At 41.2% G+C, this 25,543-nt stretch overlaps 1 protein-coding gene across 1 annotated transcript in view; it reads right to left on the reverse strand.

Moving 5' to 3' along the window:
• Positions 1-2,308: 2,308 nt before the first annotated feature.
• Positions 2,309-25,543, reverse strand: part of LOC107694441 (protocadherin Fat 4-like) — a 109,601-nt gene continuing 86,366 nt past the window's right edge. The window contains exons 7-17 of the mRNA XM_016494140.1: positions 22,158-22,338; positions 20,055-20,305; positions 15,611-19,966; positions 14,227-14,331; positions 13,656-13,963; positions 11,039-11,124; positions 10,020-10,199; positions 9,599-9,723; positions 7,964-8,181; positions 6,536-6,797; positions 2,309-4,278 (exon numbers count right to left, since the gene is read on the reverse strand). Coding sequence (XP_016349626.1) covers positions 2,387-4,278; positions 6,536-6,797; positions 7,964-8,181; positions 9,599-9,723; positions 10,020-10,199; positions 11,039-11,124; positions 13,656-13,963; positions 14,227-14,331; positions 15,611-19,966; positions 20,055-20,305; positions 22,158-22,338 — 7,964 coding nt within the window. The 3' untranslated portion in view covers positions 2,309-2,386. The remainder of the gene's footprint in view (positions 4,279-6,535; positions 6,798-7,963; positions 8,182-9,598; positions 9,724-10,019; positions 10,200-11,038; positions 11,125-13,655; positions 13,964-14,226; positions 14,332-15,610; positions 19,967-20,054; positions 20,306-22,157; positions 22,339-25,543) is intronic.

Consider the following 25,543-nt stretch of genomic DNA (forward strand, 5'->3'; position numbering starts at 1 on the left):
TGAGCTACTTGGCCAATTACATGTGCCACCTGGCCAAACACCTCAATGGTTAATTGTTAACACTTCAATCAGGATGTGTGTTAGCAATTGGAAAAAACTGTAATTACACACATCCTAACTTATAAGAGTGTTAAAGCTACATTTGCCATAACATCTCCATTTTGGGAGAAATTGTCACCCCGACTTTTGAGCCTCCCCTTTTGAACCTTAATTTAAAGCATCAGTCATTTTTGAACAGCCTCTTTGCTACACTGACAGATTCATAAAACAATTTACAGTGAAATGTGCTGCTGTTACGTGTCACCTTTTAATTATATATTACTACAGTAATTCTTTTTAAAGTCACACTGGGTTTTTCTGTCCTGCATCAGGGCTCGTTTTCAGTCTCTGAGAGCTATTGAATGTTTCATTCAATTCATATCGGTTCCTTTCTGTCCACAAAAGGAGTCATTTATGGTTAAACGCACTGAAACTTTCTAAAAACAAATGTCATTTTGAAATCCAGCTTTCAGTCAGTTTAGTCCCATCACATCAAAACTGAAATGAACTTTTTTAAATAAATATTTTTTTTATTCTGTTATTGGCTTTTACACGTATAAATCAGACATTTATGTTATAGTTTTATCAAAATAGTGGAAAATACTGATGTTACATAAGTAACAAATGTAAAAAATAAGAAGTTCAATCTTACTTCCGCTGAAAGTAAGAACCTCATTTCCAGCATATGAAAAATATCCATAAAAATGCTGGTGAACCTTTAAGTTAATAAACAGTAAAAAAGTAGAAACCGTACATTTTAAAAAACATTGAACAACAAAGAACATGTAACAACAGAGAACATCGACTTCCAAGAGCTTCCATATTAATACAAAATGTACACAAGTTCATAGTCTCGTAGCAGGTGGGCATTGCGTTAGACAGGTCAAGCGTGTTTGTACGAAACCTGCAATACACCAATACAAACAACCGTTCAAAGTCATAGTGTCCGTGCTCCTAAATGTAAATCCTCAAATATCCAGAAGGCAGAGGCCTGATTAATCTCATATCGGGAGGTTTTGTTGTTTTAGACGGCAGCCAGTTATTCAGGATGAGAAACACCCGTTCTTGGCGGACGGTTCCAGAGCTTTTCTTTCTATTTTGGCTGAAGTGTGCAGAACTGGAGCCAAATATGGCCCTGCTCTTCACACCGAGCTCATGGATGTGATTCCTAGAGGTCGAGGCACCAACACACAGGGAAAATCAGCCAAATGGACAGAGCCCAGACTCCAGGGTTGCAGCGCCGGAGGGTCACCACGACCCTTCATTATGACCAACTTAATTTTAACACTCTGGTCTCAGTCAGAACAGACAGATGGACCAGAACTGATTCACTTCATATGTGTGCCGCACCTCTCCCAGCTTCCTCTTCCAGACATTGTGTGGTTGGTGTGTTTGTAGGAAGGGGTTGCACGACTATTCGTTTACTAGTCAGTGGATCGCTGTTTATCTTAACATAAGTGGCTCATAATGCAGCATCTGGCATCAGCAGTCTTTGCTGCTTATGTTCAATGCAACACTTGAACAAAATCAGTCATTACACAGCACCAGTGAGGTTCACTTACAATGTGCTCTGGGTTTACTAAATTACAAATACAATGGGCCAGTACTGTATGAAGATAATTTCATGCACATACACAGGGATGCATCTTTGCATAATCCACGACTAGTCGACCCAACACATCAACTAATTGCAAAACCAAACGACTAGTCTGTGCAACCCCTAGTGTTTCTGTAGTGCACTCTGTGAAGGGTGTTTGGTGCTCGTCTTTTGAATCAGTGCTCTGCCTTGCTGCATTTAAGTTCGTCTTAATTGATCAGTATTTCATGTGTTTCGCCACGGCTCCTGACTCCAGTCTCAGAAGGAGAAGAGATGAGGGGCCTCATTTATCAAATGTTGCGCAGAAACCATCCTAAATTTGATCTTACGATTATCTCTCAAATATGCGTACGTGTGATTCATAGAATGAACATACGCACAGAAAACGCATGTACGCCTGTCGATGTGAAATCTATGAATCGTAAATGATCTTGAACTTGCGCATAACTGAATGGTTTCAGCTCTCTGCCTTGTAAATGACTCCTAATTAATGACATTAACATATAAAAGATCACCAGTCATCGTCCAAATCCTTTAATTTAGCACAGCGAGCTGCAAGAAAACTTACATTTTTAAAAACCTGCAGTACTCCGACAAGAAAAAGTGCGTACGTCTGCTCAGACCCTGACGTGACGCTAAGGCAGTTTTTACAAATATGAGCATTGGCGTGGATTTAAGCGTACGCACACTCTAAGATCAAATCTGTGTGTATGCACGCTTTATAAATGAGGCCCAAGGACTCAGTGCTTCTCATACGTACTGCTCGGCTTCGCCCTCATTCAGAATCGTGATGGAGCCGTCGCCGCTCTTCATTTCGATGTCTTTAGCAGCAGAGTTCTCTGGTAGCAGTGCTAAGTCTTTAAAAACGTCCACGTAGTGGGTGAACCCCGGACCCCAATTCAGTAGGTTGTCCCAGTTGAAATTATTGGACCCTTGGCCCAGTTTATGGGGTAAAGTGTGGTGCTGATACTCCGATAGAGTGTTGTGGCCGCTGGCCGGCCCACCCTCCGCACGTCGGCTGGAGTATCGCCTTTGTCGCATCCTTCCTCCGTGATCCTCGTCATCGGCATCCGATTCGTTGACCTGCGAGAGCTTGGGGATGCGAGAACTGTAAGAAACTGGTTTCTCGCGGTCGTACTCCATCTCCGAGCAGGTGAAGGAGTCATGGGAGTCACTCTCGGAGGAGGATTCCGGAGCCGGGATGCCATCCGCAGGGTTCCGGACACGTGAGAGCGGTCGACGGCAGTCTTCCTCAGATGACGAGCGCCCGTGATCGGCGCTGCAGATGCTGGGATTCCTGGGTCGAGGTGTGTTAAGGCGTTCCACCTCCTCTATGGACAACCCCACAGGTGGACCGCTCTCTAACGGAATCTGCTCGATGGGCTGCTTGAGACGACTCCCGGGCCGAGAGCCGTGGCCCGCCATGGTTTGAGGGCTTTTGCTGCGCCTACCCAACCGGGTGGCGTAGTTAAACATACCAGGCTGGCACACTTCGCCGTGGAAATCGAGAGGGCTGCCCTCGCGCCGTGCCAAGTTGAGTTCACGGGTGGGAGTGTTGCGGTAGAAGGAGGACGGCTTGGTGAAGGGTGCAGGGCTGTGGCGTGACAGGGGATTGGGCGTGGGGCAAGCTGAATGGCTGAGAGGGGTGGAGCGGAGCCCCTGGGTGTAGGTCGGCTGGTAGGTGTAGCTTGTGGCACCTAGAGGAAGAGGGGACTGGCGGGCAAATCCCAGCGGACTGTGGCGCTGGATGGAAAACTTGGGAGTGTGGCTACGGAAGTGTTTGTAGTGCTGGATGATGTCGGCGTCTGACGGAGCAATGCTACTGGCGTTGTCAATGTCATAGTGTTCCATATCGGCCTCTGGTCCTGCACACGGAGCACAGGGGGCACTAGGAATGGTTTCGTTGTTATGCGGAATGTCGGTTTCATCGTAGATCAGGTAAGGGTTCTCTCGCTCTATGATGTCAGGTTTGGGGTTTCCCTCTGGCTGCTTCCGGACTGTCATATCGTCTCCGTAAGGCGGAATGTTGTCCGGATCATCGAACGCCACATTCTCGCTGCCTTTCTTTTTCTTTTTCTTCTTCTTCTCCTTTGTTTTCTTCTCGTCCTTTGGCACTTTGGTTTTCGTGCGGCCTTTGCAGTGGTTGCACAGGATGAGACTCAAAACCACCAATGCCAAGACAGTCGCACAGCCGCCCACGATTGCAGGAACCGCCCAGATGGGCAGAACCATCTCCTCGGTTGTGGCGCTCGGACTACAGGTGAACCCTCCATTGGCTCCCAGCTTACACTCCGTACCTTGCGGACACCGGACTCCCAGACAGGCCACCAGGCTCTTGCAGACTCTGCCCGTGTAGAACTCCTCGCACGCACAGGTGAAGCCTCCACGAGTGCCGGGCACGCAGCTGCCGCCGTGCTGGCAGGGGTTCGAGGCGCAGTCGCCCGGTGGGACACATTGGTAGGTGTACCACTGGTTTACACACATCAGCCCGTCCCAGCATGGGCTACTCTCACATAGATTAGGGCCACGACAGCCAATCTTCACAGAGGGATCAGTCTTGGAGATGGAGACGGTCCTGTGTTCACCACTGAAGGGGAGTATCTCTCCGTTATATTTCACATAGGCATAACACCCATCAAAACCTAGAAGCACAGAGAAAGGAGTATTAATTCAAATCATCTCAGAAATGGTTTGAGTACGGTTTTAAATGCACCCACTCCTAAACGGCAGATAAAAGAATGGCAGATAAAAGGTGGTCAGTAACATTGTATCCTAACTACACTCGACATGACATGCGATAAAAGGTATCTTTTCCATGTTAATCAGAAGTTTTGTCGTAACATGCAAAATTTTTGTTTTAGAAACGGTTTCTATTTCTGCAGCGTCGCGGCTGGAACAACAATATACAAACTATATGGCAGTGATAATCTCAGGTACTGATTATGTGCTTTTTTCAAAATGAAACATGTCTAATGTGAGTTTGAATGTCATATTGCGTGGCATTTATAGCTACACTGAAAGCAACAACAGATAGTTTACCTCAGATCTTGAAAATAAATAAAAGCAAAGATGTACGTTAAAACTGTAAACTCACAGCGAACCAACAAGTGTATTCCAAAATAAAGATGATATCAGTCACTCAGTATGTAGGCCTACATTTAATAATGTTAAAAAGGTTTAATATTTATAAATTTGATTATAAACTGATTGGATGTAATATTTGATTCTGTCCTATTTGATTAGATTCTGTCGCGTCTACACGGTGTTGCGTCGTGTCTAGTTTGGACACCTAAATTGCTTGTCGCTGGAATCTTGTCGCGTGTAGTTAGGACACAGTGTTATGGTTTGTTTTTACACCAATCAAACAGACCTGAGTGGACAGATTTTTGGACAAAAGCTGCAAACTTCAACAAAATGTATGCTGCAAGTCAATCGTTTGGCTACGTGAGAGACAAGAGCTTCCCCAACATGACATAGAAATGAGACTGACTTGAAGAAATGGACATTGCTTAGTTTAACGCTACACAGGCAGACATTTTGTTTGAGTTTCTGATTGCTGTAGCATCAGCCAATGTAGAACAAAATTCTCCCCCAGGGATACACATCAACAAATCGTCGCTTTTACATCAGGAGGAAGAGAAACAGACTCTTCTCTTCAACATAAGTATCCTGCAAGCCAAAAATGCAACCTTTTAAAACCACGCCATCTGGGAAAAATCTTGATGTCACTGATTTAGACCTGCAACTATCATGTTGCCTAACAACGAACCGTCAACAATGTAAATCGATGTTTATTGAATTTATGCCCCATTCAAACACAGAACATTTGGTTCTGTTTATTAGAGGGAAAAAGCAGACTGGCCCAATTCAATTTCTCATCCGCTCTCTTCCAGCCCTTGAAACCAGAAATGACATGACCTTACGTGCACAAAATATGTTTACCTTATAATAGTTTGGATAATTTCATCTGATATTTAGATGTTTGCCAGTAAAGAATGGGTTACAACCCAACAGCTCAATTTGACCATATATGAACATCAGCTGGTGAACTTTTCGCTCAAAGGTTTCTCAGTAAGGTTTCATTTAAACGTCAACTTTGTTTTATTTTTGGGAGAAACATATGAGATGGACAACAGTTAGCTAATACTTGACAATAGTAATGTGGATAGCAGCTCAGATCATGTTCCTACTGTGTGACTTTTGAGTCTTGGTAAATCTGAGCACATTGGGATCTCTTGTGAAACTACAGACACAAGTGAGATTACTGGTTCATTTCTCAGGAAAAACATCTGAGAAGGAGAAAAAAAAAAAATTTTCCCTTTCCTATGGGACTTCACCGAACACATCTTGCTCAGCCTGTCTGGAGCTCTAATAAAGATTCCAGTCTTATCGCAGGCTAAATGGTGTATGTTTTCTCTTTGTGAGTGCTCTAGTCTGAAGTGTCTACAGGTGACTGTTTTTAATGGACAATACTTCAGCTCTGTGGATTGCTGCACTGTGCAGGTCCTGCAGAGGAAAGTTCAGACATTCTTTCCTGTTGGCAGTCTGCTGTATAACCTAGTTAGCACAAAAACACGCACACTTTCTCTGAACTTTCTCCTGTCACTTTCACTCGTAGAGGAAAAACACTCCCAAGTTTTGATTCGGGCAGAAAATATGAATGAGTGCGCCAACTATGACGCATCCACTGCCTGCGAGACAGGCGTTTCTCATTGCTAAAATTGTTTAGTTCATAATTAACATGCAATGTCAGTGTCATTTCTGGTGATTAAAATATTTACATATTTGATTGAAAGCAGCTTATAGTACAAATGTCACTGGGATGTTTGCAATGCAGTCTTGCTTCATAATGATACTTCTAGCCATCATTATAAGAGGTTATACAGAATGTGGACTGACCTGGGCTGGTTTTCTGTTGTGTTGGTAAGGCTGGGACGCCCCCGAGAGACAGCGTGTGCACACCAATCCCTCCAAAGTCCTGTGTATTGTGCAGAATGACTTTCGAGCTGGACTCGTCGATCCGCAGAATGGTGGATGATCCGTTTCTCTGAAGCAGGAGTGTGTGCCACTGACTGTCGGACAGAACAACATCTCCCACAATCCTCTCCACCTTACCGGCGACACCAGCGTCAGACACGTACAGCAGCAGACCGTTCTTCAGCTGAGACAGAGAGAGAGAAGATTAATTAATGTAATTTAATAGCAGGATTTAATCTATCGTACGACGCATTGCCTCATATCAGAGACTATCAGCTCTGTTCCAAACCCTAGTTTAATTAGACAGAATAATATTTATTGAAATTTTAAATTTTTATGTATTTAGATTTTTCTGCTGGTTTGTTTTTTCCCCCCAAGTGCATTCTGGGATTGCCTTCTCAGTAAAGGACACATGTGATGCTAACTTATTTGACAAAAATAAGCTATCTTAGTAAGCAGTATTGTTATTGTAAACTACTAAAACATGTTCGGTACTTGAAATATAGCTGAAATTAAATATTTGATGAAAAAATTCGACTTAAATCTGAAACTAAAATTAAAAATGCTTCCCTGGCATCTGACTGAAGGAAGCTCTAAAATGACTAAAACTGAAAAATAAATTAAAGTTAAGTAGAAATATAAAAAAAATAACAAATGACAAAAGCACAAACAAAAATTTTTAGCACCTAAACTAAACTTAACTGAAATGACTAAGTTCTAAAGTTCTAAAATTAGTAAAACGGAAAAATAAAGTTATAGGAATAGAACAAAAACGACAAAACAAAATTATTAACACTTAAACTAAATTTATTATAAATGGACACTAAATATATACAAATAAAAGTTAATGAAAAACACATACTATAATACTATATAATAATAATAGAGCATCTGAAGTGCATTGATGATACCTTTAACATTTCAATTAAATTCAAATGACTAAGTAATACTACATTGCCAAATTTGGGACATGCTGTCTAAGTAGACGGCTCACTATATTTTGTAACAGAGCTATGTAATGCATGTGCTAATCTGACTGATTCATTATCGAAATGGAAAAATAATCTTGATTGGAAAAAGAAGGGGCAACAGAAAAGAACTGCAGTGGAGAAGGAAAATGATTTACAGACCTACAAAATCTGGAAATGGAAAATCCGTCTTGAACAAAGAACAAATCTGAGATGTGCGACACTGTGCTGTGAGATACTGTGAATGTGGTTGTGTCTTTGTGTTTGCGTGGTTTTGAGTAGTAGCTCTCTGCGGCCTCACTAGTCGTCAGCAGCTGCAGTGAACGGAGAGGCGAGGGGGAGCGAGTTCAGCCGGTTGGCCGTGAGCCCAGAGCACACTTACCCTGACGGTGGTGTAGTTGGAGCTCTCCTGTGCATGCAGCAGCGTTCCAGAGCCGCTGCGTGTGCGGAACTTCAGCTCCAGGCTGCTGTATTCCGGGACGGGTCGGCCAGGGTCCTGCAGCGCTCGTGCCAACAACACATCTCTCTTGCGAGTCTGACTTAAACCGTAGTCCAAACGACCTGAACCGTCCAGAGATAGAGCCGTATCTGCAGTGATGTCTGAGAGAAGCACACACGGACTCTAGTTTAGACTCCATTCAGGATCTCTTTGCACATTGTGATGCGATGAAGAGAAAAGTGACAATTCATAACTCTTACATCAAATATCTGGCATTTAACACTGTTACGTAGACTAGGATTCTGGACCAATGTGATTTCAGCAGCACATATAGAAACCAAACAACATGCTTTTGACTGGTTGATTCTCATGCCATGCCTCTTTTGTTTCTCTGCCAATTGGAAAACGCACATTATTTACATTTAAATTTAGACATTTAACAGACGCTTTTATCCAAAGCGACTTACAAATGAGGACAATGGAAGCAATCAAAATCAACAAAAGAGCAATGATATGCAAGTGCTATAACAAGTCTCAGTTAGCTTAACGCAGTACACATAGCAAGGCATTATTAAGTGCATATTCACACTGTTTATGTTTTGGTGGAGTCACGCTTTTCAAAGTATTACTGACTTTTAAAAATTGTGATTTTAAGGTAAAATCACAGCAAATCAAAACTGTTTTTAGTACAAGTTTTCTGAAATGTTATATTTAAATATGTAAATGGAGGCATTATACAAATTAAATATGCACTCAATTGTGTAAATTTCCTGAACATAAATGTGGATATAGCCAGGTTAAAAATTAGTTTGATTCTGTTGATTTTGGATTTCTCTTTTTATCACACCATAAATCAGAAAATACTGTCAACAGGCGAAAAAAATACAATTTCAACATGTTTTGAGAAATAAACTCTTGTATAAATCAGTGTGAATGAAATATGAACAAACCCCTCAGTAAAAACCTTAAGAATATAGAAAGGAATAAAACTCTAAGATTTGATATGTATGATCTGCAGAAGTGGAGATAAAAACTCACAGGCTTTAAAGATGGGGATTTTTACCATGTTTTTCGGAGTAAAATGTTGTATAAATCAGTGTGAATGATATATGAACAAATCCCTCTGTAAAAACCTTCATAACAAAGACAAGAATAAACCTGTAAGTTTTGGTTTATGTAAGTGCTGCTGAAGTGGAGGAAAAAAACACACCGCCTTTAAACAAACTTATTTTCACCATGTTTTTAGGAATAAAATGTTGTATAAATCATTGTAAATGATATATGGAAAAAAACCCTCAGTAAAAACCTGCAGAATATAGATAGGAATAAAACTGTAAAATTTGGTCTATGTAAGAGTCACTGAAGCAGAGAAAAATCTCTTTAAAAATACATCTTGTAATTGAAATTACAGATGCAAATAGATAAAGTGCAATAAAATAAACACTTAAATGTGTATTTTGCGTATTTCCTTCTCAAGAGTCTGAAGACATAACCCAAAATCTCAAAATTGACCAATGCATGAATGAACAATAGTTAATAAAATATTAGATTTAATCATTCCAGATTGCAAAAACTCACATTTCTCACAGGTGGGTCCAGTGAAACCCTCTGTACACTGGCACTGCTGCCACGACCACATGTCCAGACACGTCCCACTGTGTCTGCAGGGCTCGGCAACACACGCGCCCTCTAACCTGGGGCATCTGTGGACGAAAGACGCACAAAAACCTTCAGCGGGGAACATCTCAGCAACACAAGAGTCCATGACTCCAACATTAGCATATATGCAAAAGAGCTGCATTCATTTCAAAGCATCAGTCACCTGAAATAAAATCAACACTATTCAACCTGCTCCAGAAAATTCACACAGACATCAAAAATAAGACTTGGGCCAACTGGAGCCAGCTTTCATTTTGCATTCACAGATGTCCAGAGAGCCGAATGAGCTGTCGTTCAGTGACACGGCTCGTGTTTTGTGTTTGTGTGTACGGTGACAGACCTGTCCAGGATGCCGTGTGAAGCCAGAGCTTGAGACGGTTCCAGTGGACGTCCATTGACAGCGAACTCCATGATGCACCCGACAAAGTCATGAGTGGCCACCTGACCTCGACGATGCAGGAGGGCTTCAATCGACCGAACGCCCCCAACAGACAGACGGTTCGGCTGGACATCCAGAATCCTGAGAGACGAGAAAATCAGACATAACAGCGCCACACTCGGCTTCCAGAAGAGAAATTGACTTTCTTCAGTAACAATATATCTTTCAAGAGAGACTGACCATTAAGTGATATGCACAAAAAGAAAATATCTGAAAAATCATATTGTTTTCCCTTTGAATTAAGATTATTTTTCTGAACGCATTAGCAGATATTTGTTAAATTTTGGTAAATTTTTCAGAAAACAAGACTTAATATCTAAAGTCATCTGAAGTAAATGCATCATGATTCAAGAATGTTTAGATATTTATACTAGAAAAAAAATACTTTTGCAATGCAAACATGATTAAAATTTTTTTTTTAAATGCTTTAAATTTCCATTTAAATAACTACCCATAATTTTGAAGTGAGATCTGCCAAACATCCACCAATAATTTAATATTTTAATAAAATAATCATATTACCACATATCAATGAATTATATACATATTTTATTTATAATATTTTAAGCTTTTAATTTTTTTTAAATTTACAATATTTTAACATTTTAATCTTTTTTAAATCAAAGTTTGTAATATTGTGAATAATCTTAGACCCACAATTTTGAAGCGAGATCTACCGATCATCTACCATTAATAGATTTTAATAAATGTATTAATAATACAAATTTTATTTAAAATATTTTTACTTTATATAGTCAAAGTTTGCAATATTGTGATGCATCTCATACTCTGTGGTGAAAATGAATGGTGAAAATACCTTCAAAACCCAGGCCATTTGGCATGTGGTCACTGTTGCGCTCTATATTGGGACATACAGTAATAAAGAGATGCTATAATGAGGGTAAATGTGTGTTTCTCACCAGTCAGTATATACAGCCACATTGCTGACGGCACAGTATCCCGGTTCCTGTTCCTCCCCACACAGGTCAACAGTGAGAGACGCCGCCTTTAACACAGCAGACAGACAAACAGGTCAGCATGATGTCTGTGTGCAGCTGGTTGAGACTGACAGTCTCGAAATCAAACTCTGTCTTTATTTTACTGTATTTTACTTTTGTATCTCGGAATAACAATCTCAGACATCCATATGCATTTTTAAATCAAAATAAAAACATCTTGGAATGTATTTGTGCTTTAAATTACATAAATAAAATGACCTGCATGTATTTGTCAAGTTTGAGTATTTTGTGGAGCCTAGGCAAGGCAAGTTTATTTATATAGCACATTTAATACACAATGGTAATTCAAAGTGCTTTACATAAAAAAAAAGAAAATAATAAAAATAAAAAAATCACAACAATAAAAAAAGGAATTTAAAAACTTTGAAAATGATTTAAAAATTGATTTAAGAGGTTTAAAATGGATATAAAGCAGTTAAGAATAGAAAATGATTATACATAAAATATAGTGCAATCAGTTCGGATGTTGCACAGTGCTCATTCAATAAATGCACAGTTAAACAGATGCGTTTTGAGTCTGCATTTAAATGTGACTAATGTTTTAGCACATCTGATCTCTTCTGGAAGCTGGTTCCAACTGCGGGCGGCATAATAACTAAAAGCAAACTCCCCTTGTTTTGTGTGAACCCTTGGTATTTCTAACTGACTCAATCCTAATGATCTGAGTGGTCTGTTAGGTTTATATTCAGTGAACATATCTGCTATGTATTTAGGTCCTAGGCCATTGAGTGATTTATAAACGAGTAAAAGTACTTTAAAATCAATCCTAAATATAACTGGAAGCAAGTGTAAGGACCTGAGGACTGGTGTGATATGCTCAGATTTTCTGGTTCTAGTCAGAATTCTGGCAGCAGCGTTCTGGATGAGCTGCAGCTGTCTAATGGTCTTCTTGGGAAGGCTGGTGAGGAGACCATTACAATAGTCCACCCTGCTGGTGATAAAGGCATGAACAAGTTTCTCCAAGTCTTGACTGGAAACAAAACATCTCATTCTTGCAATGTTTTTGAGATGATAGTATGCTGATTTAGTTACTGCTTTGACATGACTACTGAAACTAAGGTCTGTCTCCAGCCTACAGAAAACTACATGAAGAAAAAAAAAAACGACACCCAGATGCTGGTGAATAAATTACCGCAAGACATTCTACAGTGATCTGTCCTGTCCTCTCGGTGCTTTATGAGTCCCGTGCAGACATCTGGGAGAAAAACATCTCAGACGAGGAGGTGCAAAGAGTACAGAGGCACTGAGAAGCAGGACTGACATCAGACAACAGCACGACCTCAACGTTCAGATAATACAGACACTTCACTTCCGTTATAGATGAACTTCAGCCTATAAAAAGAAAATCCTACACTAACAATGGAAACAAGACGTTTTTGTCTGCTGGAGCTGTGCTAAGTACTGATACAGACGACTTCCTGCGCGGCTCGAGCGTCTGGCCATCGCATTAATGCCTCCCTGCACTTCAAAAAGACTTAACCAGACCACATCGCACACTTCTAGCAGAGGAAACATTTGCTTTCAGAAACGAGTCTCTAAACCAATTTCATGCAGCAGAACTTAATTAAATTGTCTTGTTAACTTTGAAAATTGATGAATGAATGAATGTTTTAGTGTGCATCCAGTGCACGACTAGATTGCAATGGTCTGAAAATCTGAAACGACCCAGTTGGAATCAAAGAGCATTTTCAGAGTCTGTATTAAATAGATTTGGCTTTGAGCTGCTTTTTTGGACGGTGTTTGGAAACACATGCTGTATGTGGGTGTGTGAGCTGATTTCTACTTTTCTATTTATAATCCATCAACCATCTAAGTTGCAACACACAATGCAGAAACAAGTGAAGAGCAAAAACGTGGCCGTAGACCAGCTCTCGATAAACTCCAACTCTCCTGTAAACAAAAAAACCATGAGCTCGAGACAGCGTGCCAAAATCCAACGCATCTGGCTGTGGGGTAAACTAGGACAACTTAACTAAACAAAAGTACCCTTGACTGTCAGAGTTCAGCTCTCTCCACGGGGGAAAACAAGGGGCCATGTATGACTTTAACATCTGCTCAAGCTCACGTCTAGAACGAAAAGGAAGAAAAAAGAAAACGGCCCTACAGAACCACCGAAGTGACCCACATCCGCTTCTCCAAACACACAGATCAGGTTCTCTTTATTGCACCGTATGGGCTGGGTTCTCATGACACACGGCTCAACTCTCAGGCCTTCAGTGAGGCCCACAACAGACTTACAGCCTATTTTTCAGGAACATTAGTCGGATCACACAAAGCTGAGGTGTTGCAGTAATGCCGTGCTGAAGTGTTTTTACAAGCCATTTACAGAGAGATTTTATGCAGCAGGTCCAGAAGAGTTAAGAGTTTAGCCTGACATCTCGGAAAAGAATGCATAAATAAAACACAACCAATAAACACTTTAATTTGAACAAAACCTGCGAGAACAGAGTAAAACATCTTCATAACCAATCTGAAGGTTCCTTGCAGACAGATTACTAGACGGATCGAAAGGACTCACCATTCCTGCTCTCCTGGCGATGACCGTGTGGAACTGGCCATCTGAGACCCTGATGGTCGTCATGAGCTTGTAAGTGCCGCTCCCCAAGTTAAACAAGAACCTCATTCTGCCTTCTAAGATCTCGAGGGCCAGGAACTCCGCCTTGTCGCCGGTCTGGTTGTCGTGATTGTACATGAGCAGGGCGTTTTCCTTCAAAGTGGCGAACTTGATGTAGATGTAGTTGTTGTTGGGGTCGAGGCTGGGGAACTCCATGTAAGAGAGCTCCTCAAATCCGTAGCTGTTCAGTTCACAGTGCTTTCCAAACACACCTGCAGAGGGAGAGTGATTTATTGTTTGTCTGTGGCGTAAGAATTTCATGCAGTGAAAAATTCATGACATCCATGGTACAACACGCAAAAAATATGGTTGAACATTTACCACATTGTGTGTCAACGGACAAATTCACACTGCAGTTCATTTTCTGTAATCTACAAAACATTTGTTTCTGCATTACAGTCTCACACACAGTCAAGAATTAATAGCAGCAGTTGAAGGACCTTGAACTGGTCCCGGGGCTGAAATGATGACTTACCAAAAGGACAGTGACAGTAATAACCTTCCACCCGGTTCTGGCAGGAACCCCCATTAAAACAGGGGTTACAGTCACAGTAATTGATGATGGAGTCACAGGCTTTCCCTGAATTCATGAAAAAACACCAATGAAAACAATGAGGTGAGCATGACACACGAAAATGACTGTTCTCACATGGGGCTCCCAGAATCCCCTGTGTTTTCTTTCTCTCTCACATCTCTGGTGCACTTTATCTTTCTAATACAAACAGCTCGAAGTCTTACACCTTGTAAACGGACCCACGTTTCTAAGAAAGAGAAGGTGAAAGTCTGCATCAGCTGCACTGGTTCTGGGAGACCCATAAAAGAGGTGCTGATATAAAACACACATATACGCTGAAGACTATGACAAAAACAGAATGACTAGACATACAAATGATCAAGCATAAACTTAATTTGAGTTCTTTCCTTTTCTGCTCCTTGTATGTAGCTCTCTAAGACAAATGGCACAAAGAACGAAAACTCCATCACCGCTAGCAAAACAGGAAGTGTGGGGTTCAGCTGGAGTGCATGCACACTACTGTAAGTCAATAGGTGTAATTCTCTAGCTGCCCCATTTATCTGGGGCCTCCGATGTGAACACACTGCAGTCATTTGTTATGATCAGAATAAAAAAAGAATCGTAATTACTCAGAGCCTGAAACCAAACGTCTGTTACAGCTCCATGTTGAAAACAATGTCCAAAAGCTACAGCCAACACCTGCCGAAACAGAGCCGATTCAAGCTAAGGCTGTCACACATGCTTATTCAAAGGCAAACATCACAGACAGATCCATACTCACATACACCAACTGATTTTACAGTCACTGTAATTATGTCATCATTACAGATTTTAAAAACTCTGAAATGGCTTGAGCTAGCTAGCTTTACAAATGATCTCTGCATTTTAATACAGTTAAGTCATAGAAAAAATATGTATTAGAGTTTGGTTAACCCACACTCTAATACATTTTTTTTTCTATGACTTAAACTGTCTTAAAATGGACCCAACAAAGCCTCTTTAGAGTATACAAGCAGTTTAACTGCACAGCACAGGTGAAATCTGAAGGTGGTTTACGGCCGTGTCCTTATTAGGGTGCAAATCTGATCATCTACTTTCATTACAGTAAACATGACAAGTTGATCTGCGTCACAGCTGATACCTCCCAGTCTGTGACCCTAACAGCAAACTGCTTTTGGCAATGGCCACTGTATGCTTGGGTTGCAACACCCCTCCAATTACTTAGAAGCAAATATTTTTCTTGGCCTAAAACGATAACAAACTTGTGTGCAAGCTGCATGTATGTGCCTTGCCTAACATCTGTGGTTGTGTTACTGGTAAAAAGCAAATAGATGGCAGACTGTACCTGCAAATCCAGATTTGCACAGGCAGTTAAAGCCCCCGGGGTAATTCTGGCATAGTGCCCCGTTCTGGCAGGGGTTCGAAAGGCACTCGTTGATGTCCCTCTCACAAGCCATCCCAGTGAAACCTTCTGGACAGGAGCAAGAGAATCCGCCCACCAAGTTGTGGCAAGTTCCTCCATTGTGGCAAGGTGTCGGCTGGCACTCATCGATGTCAGTCTCGCAGAGGGCACCGGCATAACCTGGCCTGCAGTTACAAGCGTATGGCTGTAGGGGGCGATTTGAGACGAGGATGACCGGGACACTCTCCTCCGTCTTCATGTCTGGGCCAACACCCAGCCGCCTCTTGCAGCTCCCCCCATTTTGACACGGATTGTGGAAGCAGGGATCATAGTCCACAGAGTCAATCTTAACTCCACTTTGTCTGTGCAGAATCTCCTTGATGCTCTGGAAGAAAGTGGCAACTCCACTCGGATTGACGTACTGCCCATGACCCCGCTTGACAGCTGCCATCAGGAAAGTGCTGTTGTTTAGTTCAAACACCCCATAGATCTGGACTCCAGTGCCCAAACCAGCTAGCTGTGAATTGGCGATGCGCAGGAAACTGAGGTAGTGATTGGTAAGGAAGTTTCTGGCGCTTTGGGAGACGACTCGTATCAGGATGCTGTTGTCCACTGTGGCATTATTGAATCCAATAAAGAAAACACGGACATGGCTGTTGACAGCATCGTGGACGCCATCGCTGCTACGCACCGATAAATCAAATGTGCCATCTGTGGAGCGACTGTTTGAGCGGAGGTCACAGGTTCCTGTGGGAATGCTGAAGAGGACAGCCGCTGGTGGAACAAGAAAACAGTGGAATGTGTCTTGTATATCTGGATCCTGTGGCTTTACCACCCCCAGTGATCCTCCAGGGAACATATTTCCAAAATAATGCACGTAGATCTCTGCGGAGCGAGACTCTGAGGGATTATCATTCTGATCATTGACTTTGATGTGGACAGTTCCTGTCGAGGACATCTGAGGAATACCAGAGTCTTTGATAATCACAGAGAGGTAGAAATCACTTATCTGCTCTCGGTCTATCTCCCGGCTGGTGGTCAGCTCTCCAGTTGGACTGAGGATGAAGTAACTGGATGCTGCTCCAGTGCTGACGAGGTTATAGGAGAACGGTCCTTGATTTGGTGCAAGATCTGGATCACTTGAACTGAGCTTCATCACGGATGTTCCTGCCCTCTGGTTCTCCATCACCTCCCCACTTGTAGTCTCCAAACTTGGTCCATTATCGTTAATATCCTCCAGGGTCACAATTAAAATGGCACTGCCAGTGGCAGCTGGAGAACCCGAGTCAACTGCCAGGACGGTGAGGTTGTACACAGGGACAGTTTCTCGGTCCAGTTCTGAAGCCACAGACACCTGTCCTGTCTGAGGGTTGATGGTAAAGGTACTTTTTTCATAGTTGGCAGCAATGGCATAGGTGAATCTGCTCCAGCTAGGGACAGAATCCGAATCCTCAGCACTGACAAATGTAACCAGGCCTCCAGGGGATAGTCCCTCATTCACCTGAACATCATAGAGCTCCTGGGTGAATACAGGAGGATCGTTGGCATCCAGAATCGTAATGTTCACAAGCACCTCATCAATATCTGCCCCTCTTATGCTTCCTGCATTCTTAGCTAAGACTTTAAGAGAAATCTTTTCTTCTTTTTCACGGTCAAGCGGTCCTGAGACATAGATCTGGCCTGTCTTTTTATTAATGCTAAAACCCCTTTTTCTGCTTCTTCCAAAAATCAAATAATACACTATGCCATCTTCTCCCAAGTCTCTGTCACTTGCAAACACCTCCCCAATGACTGTGCCTTTAGGTGCTGCCTCTGAAACCTCAAAGTAGTACTGCTTTGACACAAAACGAGGGACGTATTCATTAGCACCTTTCAGCTGAATATTAACATATGCGAAGCTGCACCGTTCTTCATCTGGAACGTTAAAGGCTTTGATGGTCAGGTGATACACCTGTTTAGCTTCATAGTCTAGGAAACCTTGTGTGGTGATGATTCCTGTGTTGGGATCAATTATGAACAAGTCACTGTCTGATGACTGAATCACGTATGCCATCAGGGCATTTGGCCCAGAGTCTTTATCAGTTGCATTCATTTTTACCACAGTGGTGCCACTGGGGACATTTTCCTGCACGACTGGGAAGTACTCAATAGGGTCGAACACTGGAGGGTTATCATTTACATCAGTAACTAGGACATTAACTGTAACATAGCTTATCTTGGCAATCCACCCTCCATCTGTTGCAGAAACTCTGAGTTCATGCTTCTGCTTTGTCTCATAATCCAGCAGCTTTGCTAGGGATAAAACGCCCGTTTGACTGTGAATTGAAAACAAGCCACCGTCATTACCTGAGGAGATGTTGTACATAACCAGGCCGTTCATTTGTTTGTCCTTGTCCTTATCTCGTGCTGAAAGTGTGCGGATGGCTGTGCCAACAGTCAGACCTTCAGACACGGTGACTGTTACTTGGTTCTGTGAAAACTCTGGAGTATGATGGTTCTCTTCTGTAACAGCTATTTTGACTGTTGTCTTAGCAGACAGAGGAGGGTTCCCTTTGTCACTTGCTGTTATTTCAAGCAGGTACACTTTATTTGTGTCTGCGGTGAGTGAGGACGCTACTGTGACCGATCCAGTTTGTTTATCTAAGCGGAACTTGCTGGAACTGTTGCCTCCAGATACTGCATACTCTATTTCAGAGTTCAAGCCAAAGTCCTTATGATCATGAGCTGTGACTTCGAGGAGTGTGGTGCCGACCTTTACACTTTTAGTGACAGGGGTAAAGTAAAAGGAAGATTCAAACGTGGGTGGGTTATCATTGCTGTCAACTACATTTATGATAACTGTGGTTTCGCTCATGAGCGGCTTGATGCCTCGGTCTGAAGCGGTGACGATGAAACTATGACGGTTCACATTGACATTACTGTGGCCACTGGAGTTTTGATACCTGAGCTGCTGTTTAACGAAGATCTCACCAGAGCTGGAGTTGATTCGGTAGAACTCTGTTTGAGATCGGATAAAGTAAAATATTTTACCGTTGAAACCCTCGTCAGGATCTGTGGCAGAGACTTGAGTCACAATGGATCCTACCTCTGTCAGCTCAGGATAGTCCAGGTAATATGACGGCTTGCTAAATCTCGGAGCGTTATCATTCACATCTGTCACAAATATTGTGACGTCTGTGCTAACAGTCCATCCTGAATCGTGTGCTGAGACTTTGGCAATATAGTGGTCCGTGTCCTCTCTGTTCAGAGGCCTACTGATGGTGATGTCTCCTGTGCTGGGGTGGATAATGAAGGGAAGACTTGCGTCGCTGATGGAGTATCGGCTTATAGCGTTAGCTCCTGAGTCTTCATCGGTGGTGGTTACGCGAGTAACAGTGAAGCCCACTGGTGCATTTTCAGGTACAGTGGCACTGAAGATTTTGGAGAATCTGGGAGCATTATCATTGACATCCAACACGCTGATCAAGACCTTCACTGCTGTGCTTTTAGGAGGGCTACCTCTATCCGTCGCCTTTACTCTCAAAGCATACTGTGCGACCTTCTCTCGATCCAGTGGTCGTGTTGTGCGGATTTCACCAGTTGCCCTGTTGATGCTGAAGCTGTTTTCTTTGTTGCCTTCAATTATGGCATATTCCAGTTGCCCGTCTGGTCCACTGTCCTGGTCAAATGCTGATACTATCAGCACACGTTGAGGTGAGAGGTTTTCTAAAATCTCAGCGTGAAACGGCTCTTGCTCAAAAGTAGGATGGTTGTCATTAACGTCCAGAACTGCGATCTCTACTTTCTCATAGGCTGAATAAGGGGGAAAGCCTTGGTCTCGAGCCTCTATCCACAAGACGTACTTCTCAATATTCTCATAGTCCAGAGGCTTTTTGATAGACAGCTCTCCTGAAAGTTGATCTATGTGGAATGCATTGTCCAGGTTTCCGCTTGCAATGTAGTACGACAAAGGACCTGCCCTGGGTGAAGATCCGGTCACCTTAGTCACAACAGTGTTTGTGGGTTGGTTTTCTGGGAAGGTGAAGGCTTTCTCCTTGATTCTAATATGGGGGAAGTCTCCTCCAGTAACGAAGCGAACCGTAACAGTTGTGCTGTCTGTTTTGGGGTTGGTGCCTCCATCTTTTACGTGGACCGTGAAGGTGACCTCTGAACTCCCTCTGAGTTTTTCATTGGCAGTGATGGCACCTCTGATGGGGTCTATCCTGAACTTTTCTGAATTGCGTCCAGTGAGCGAATAGTGAAGTTGAGCATTTGAGCCGAAGTCTTCATCTGTTACTGTGACTGCAAAGACCAGTGAGCCTGCAAAAAACAGAACAGAAGTGATTAGACACTAATCAGACAGACCAAAACCCAATGAAACCATGAACCCCTGCCATAGAGGACACACCTGTAGAAGTAGAAGCAGGTATGTGTGTGACATATGGATGATGGTGAAACCGTGGAGGGTTATCATTGATGTCGGCCACAACCACAGACACTGTGGCAGAGCTGAATAGCGGTGTGGGCTGTCCACCGTCCGATGCCACCACCAGCAGCTGGTAACTCGCCCGTGCCTCTCGATCCAGCAAGGAGCTGGTGATGATCAGGCCTGTGGCTGGGTTGATGGAGAACTGACCGTCCCCACCACTGAGACTGTAACTGTAAATCACAAACACAACAGGTTCAATTTATGCACCAAACAATGCTATCTGTCAACTACCCACACACATTTGTGACCTTGGACCACAAAACCAGTCTTAAGTAAGACGGATATATTTGTAGCAACAGCCAACAATAGTATGTGTCAAAATGATACATTTTTCTTTTATGCCAAAAATAATTAGGATATTAAGTAAAGATCATGTTCTTGTTAAAATAAAGATATTTTATAAATGTCCTACTGTAACTACATCAAAACGTAATTTTTGATTAGTAATATGCATTACTAAGGACTTCGTTTGGACAACTTTAAAGGAGATTTTCTCAATATTTAGTTTTTTTGGCACCCTCAGATTCCAGATTTTCAAATAGTTGTATCTCGGCAAAATGAGACACCTATCCTAACAAACCATAGATCAATGGAAAACTTATTTATTCAGCTGATGTTTAAATCACAATTTCGAAAAATTGACCCTTATGACTGGTTTTGTGGTCCAAGGTCACATTTATCCCAAGTGACTAACATTGTATTCAAGGTACACATATTATCAGTGCTTGCTTTGCCTGGAATCAAACCCATGACCTTGGCATTAAACTATAGGAAAGCTACATATTTCGGTCTGTAGAGTGTCGGCACCTGCCCAAAATTCCTCAAATTCCTCCTAAGCAAGAATTCAGAAGTTTATTCGCCAAGTATCTTATCATATGGGCGGCAGGAAGATTAATTCTTTATTCATCTTTCCAATTCTTTCATAATTCCCGCAGCATGTTTTCTCAGCTGTGCATCAGTAAACCAGCCCTGATCAAAAACACCCGATTTGAGCCGTTCCCATGCTGTTTTGAGTTTCAGTGAGGTTCATTTTCGGGGCCCGTGACACAAACTCGTTCTGACAGTAACATGTACACATGGCAACTTCAGAGAGTGAGACGGGAATGCCACAAATTACAGAACAAAGTGTGAAAAACAACCCTGGTGAAAAAACAACAACATCCTCCACAGTCACGCATTGTCCGCCTCACGCCAAAGCATAAAACTGGCTCTGTGAATTAATAACCAAAGCCCCTCACTGTCCTGCTGCCCCCCACTGGGCTCTGATCTGTCTGTCATACTTCATTATCATCCTCATTAGCATGTTTTTAGGAAAGTGGAACATGTTGCCCCCACATGAGCTCATGCAGGAGTACTTTAGAGATACATGACTTAAGGTCTTTGCACACTGAGTCCGACATTTTCGCACGTTAAAAAATAAATACGACCTCACATTGTGTCAATCACGTTTACACACTGCCTCCGAAACTTTCATCCGTCATAAAAAAATTCGGATCGGGTTCCATTTTGTGCATTTTTCACATCCGTAGCAAGCATTTTCAGAGGTGTTTTGACAACTCGGAGCCACCGTAGAAGCGAAAGCCATAATTGTATGCTGGTTTCAATTTCAGTTTCAATTTTAAGTATATGGCTCTAGTATTGCTACCAAAGCATCAAAACCCTGTAGTAAACTTTGAATCACTCGGGATAATCCCGCAGCTCCTCTCTATGCAATCTCAGCATTAGATGGACCCAATATTTCGTCTTTCTTTTTTTCGCAATGGATTAATTAATACGCATCGGACTCAGTGTGCAAGGTTTCTGTGCGTGTCAAATTTTTAGGATGACGAATACGAAAAAACGCATACGAATATTTCAGACTCAGTGTGCAAAGACCTTAACAGGTAGTGTGTGTGGTGCTAAATGTTTGAGGACAAAATTACTAAAAAAAACAAATGACAGACAAACATATAACAAAGATTTTTTGTAAAAATGCATAAAATGTTATATAGTACATTTTGGTTTCAGTCTATAGTGTCATACCTGATCACTCCATTGAGTCCTACATCAGCATCTGAGCTGTTGAGCAACAGGACGTCTGTTCCGGTGGGTGCATCTTCGGGAATGGTCGTGTGGAAAGACATTGAACTGAATGATGGAATATTATCATTCACATCACCAACCAGCACCATCACGGTACCAGAACTGCTTAGAGATGGTGTTCCTACAAACACAGGAGGAAAACAAGTTCATATATATATGTGTGTGAAGCAGAAATTAGTCTGTGTTGCACATGTTCATCTATGACTTAGGTCCAAAATTAACATTCGCCAAGTGCCAACTGTGAGAAATTGGCTTGTAAATAATACATTACGCACTAGTTGGCTGATAACTTTGTTAGAAGTTGCAACATATCATAACGAGTAAGAATGATAGTCTGACGCTCACTGATGTAAACAAATGAGTGATTTAAATCAAAGACACACAAACGTATCCTAAAGAAAATGTCCGTAACACTTTACTTAAAGCCTTTATGTATAATGCATTATAAAAGTAGTTGTAATGCATTAATTATGCCTTGTAATGCACCTTATGATGCATTGTGCAATCTCATAAATTGTAACCACAGTTAATACTTTATAACACTTATCAATTCATTGTTACACTATGCATTTTAAATTTGGTAATAATTATTTACGACAAGATATAATGTATTACAACGCACATTATGAATAATTATATTGCATTATACCCCTTAATAACTCTTTATAATGCATTATACATAAAGGCTTTAAGTAAAGTGTTACCAAAATTTCTGTCAAAACTCTTTACCTTAGAGAAATATTTACCATCAGAATTTTATCCAATTCTTTAAAACACGCACTCATGAGGAATATGCCTCATATTAAGCCACAAAAATTTAAAAACATATTAGAAACAAATTAATGATTTTTGTTTTAGATGCAGTTTTATTCAGTCTTATCTCAAATAAAGATGAAAGTGACACAATGACATGCACTGATTGTGGGTTAGTTAACTAAAACTAAACTAATTAAAAAACAATTTTGTTACTTTAAATAAAATAAACATTAACTGAAGAAAAATGTAATTATTTTATTTCAGCTAGTAGACAAGGCAACATTGTTTCGACATATTTAAATAAAAATGACCAAAAAAAAACTTTAACTAAAATCAAAACTGAATTTTCACCCATACAATTCAAAACGGAACGTTTAAAAATACAAACTAATTCAAAATATATAAAAAAATAAATAAAAATAAAACTACGTAATAACAGAAAACAGAAGAACATTAATAAGAGAAAATTTGAAATAAAGGCAAACCTAAAAAAAAGTCTCAAGTCTTTAAAGATCTAAATAAATTAACTGTATTTTACAACTTAAAATACAGTTTGATGACTGTTAAGAATCACTGGGCTTTAGCAGAGTTTGGACCCTCTTAACTCATTAAACACAGATGGTTTGATATTCTAGCAGCACAGATTAACTTCTCAATCCGAAACATCTCTACTGAAATCCGGAGCTGGAGTCTGTGCCATCTGTCTGTGCTCCTGTCCAGCGCAAATCCCTGACTCACACACACACTGTGTGCCTCACACACTCAGGAATCTTTAAATACACAGGGATCGTTGCAGGGGTATCCTGCTGTTTAAAACAGTGAGGCACACGGCAGAAAGAATGCTACTTTCAGCAGAAATCAAGCCGCAGTGACGAGAAGCAGCCCGATGGGTCTGAGGAGATCGTGCTAAATGAATAGCAGATGACAAGAAGCACCGAGGGGTAAAGCGATTCAAACATCTGCCCCCTCTCGCCGCGAATGAACGTGATTAAAATTAATTTGCTCCATGCATAAATTCAGCCTCTGATAACATTTTGCGCTTCTACAGCGCGGCAGAAAATCCTGCTCGTAAAAACAAAAGGCAGAGAGAAGAAAAATGTCTGCAGAGTTTCCCCTCGCCTGCAAGCAATCTGAGGCATTTTTCAGAGCGTGTTGTTCCTGCAGGCCTCCAGCAGATTAGTGTAACTAATAACACATGCTAATAAGCTGTTAGCACACGCTTTAATCGCCTCATCCTCACTGCGAAGACAAAGAGATTAGCATGGTGTCAGATTAGCATTTATCTGATGAGCACAAGGAAACGTGTGTGTGTGTGTGTCTCATTCAGAGCTGAAACAATGTGACCCGTGTCTGATGAGAGGATCCAGAGAGAACGTCTGCTGTCTCACACAGTCTAAGACCAAAACAACCCTGTGTAATGTTGCACACATATTTACTTTATCTAAATGGAGACATTTCATTGACTTCTATTGTTTTTATAGACGGCTAGTTATAAATACTGACTGTAACCAAACCCTAAGAGAAAACGTCCTGCATTTTTACAATTAAAAAAAAATATATATTATTATTTTTTTTTAATTATTTCATTTTATTTTATTTTATTTCCAGGTTAATTTGCCAGCCGTGATTGCAAAACTTTGCACATTGTATTTAAAATTACTTGTATCATTAAAAACATTTTAACTAGTGTTTCTGGCTTCGTTTAAATATCTTTGAAATTTATTTGAAGCAACACTGAATAATTGTATTATTTAATGCATTAGCTCCCATGAACTATCAATGACCAATATATTTCTTACAGCATTTATACATCTCTATGTATGTTTGTTCATGTAAGTGCATAAAATATTAAAATCAGAGGTTGTATCTGTAAACATTAAAGCATTACATTTACAGTTACATTTATGCATTTAGTAGATGCTTTTATATGAAGTGACTTAAAGAGGGACAAAAGCATTGATATTCGTTAATGATGAAATTAACATTAATTCAGATTATAAATTGTTTTAGGCAAGTATTTTCATTGTTAGTTCATGTAACTCAGGTCCATTAATTAATATTAACAGATACGACTTTTGATTTTAAAAATGCATTAGTAAATGTTGAAATTAAAAAAGGTTAATAAATACTATTTAATAACACTTCAAGTTAAATGAAATGTTATTTTAAAATGTAACCAAAAAATGCACAACCATGAGCTCATTAACATGATCACGCTTATTTGCATAATAAAGCCTATTCAGCATTCAGAAACGTACAAATGTCACACTCATGCTCAAGACGATGGAAAAAGTAGTGAGCCGCAGCGGTCAAACCTCTGTATTGTTTACTCATATTGAAGAATGCAGCCGCTGTCTCTCTCTCACACACACATGCACGCACGCACACACACACATGCACACACGCACGCACACACGCACGCACGCACGCACACACAAAACTTTCTGCTTCTCAATAGATGACCATGCACGCACTCACACACTCACTCACTCACTCACTCACACACACACAAACACACGCACACACGCACGCACGCACGCACACACACGCACTCACACACACGCACACAC

This window comes from Sinocyclocheilus anshuiensis, unplaced genomic scaffold (genome assembly GCF_001515605.1).
Source record: "Sinocyclocheilus anshuiensis isolate Anshui unplaced genomic scaffold, SAMN03320099.WGS_v1.1 scaffold2492, whole genome shotgun sequence".
Lineage (NCBI taxonomy): Eukaryota > Metazoa > Chordata > Actinopteri > Cypriniformes > Cyprinidae > Sinocyclocheilus > Sinocyclocheilus anshuiensis.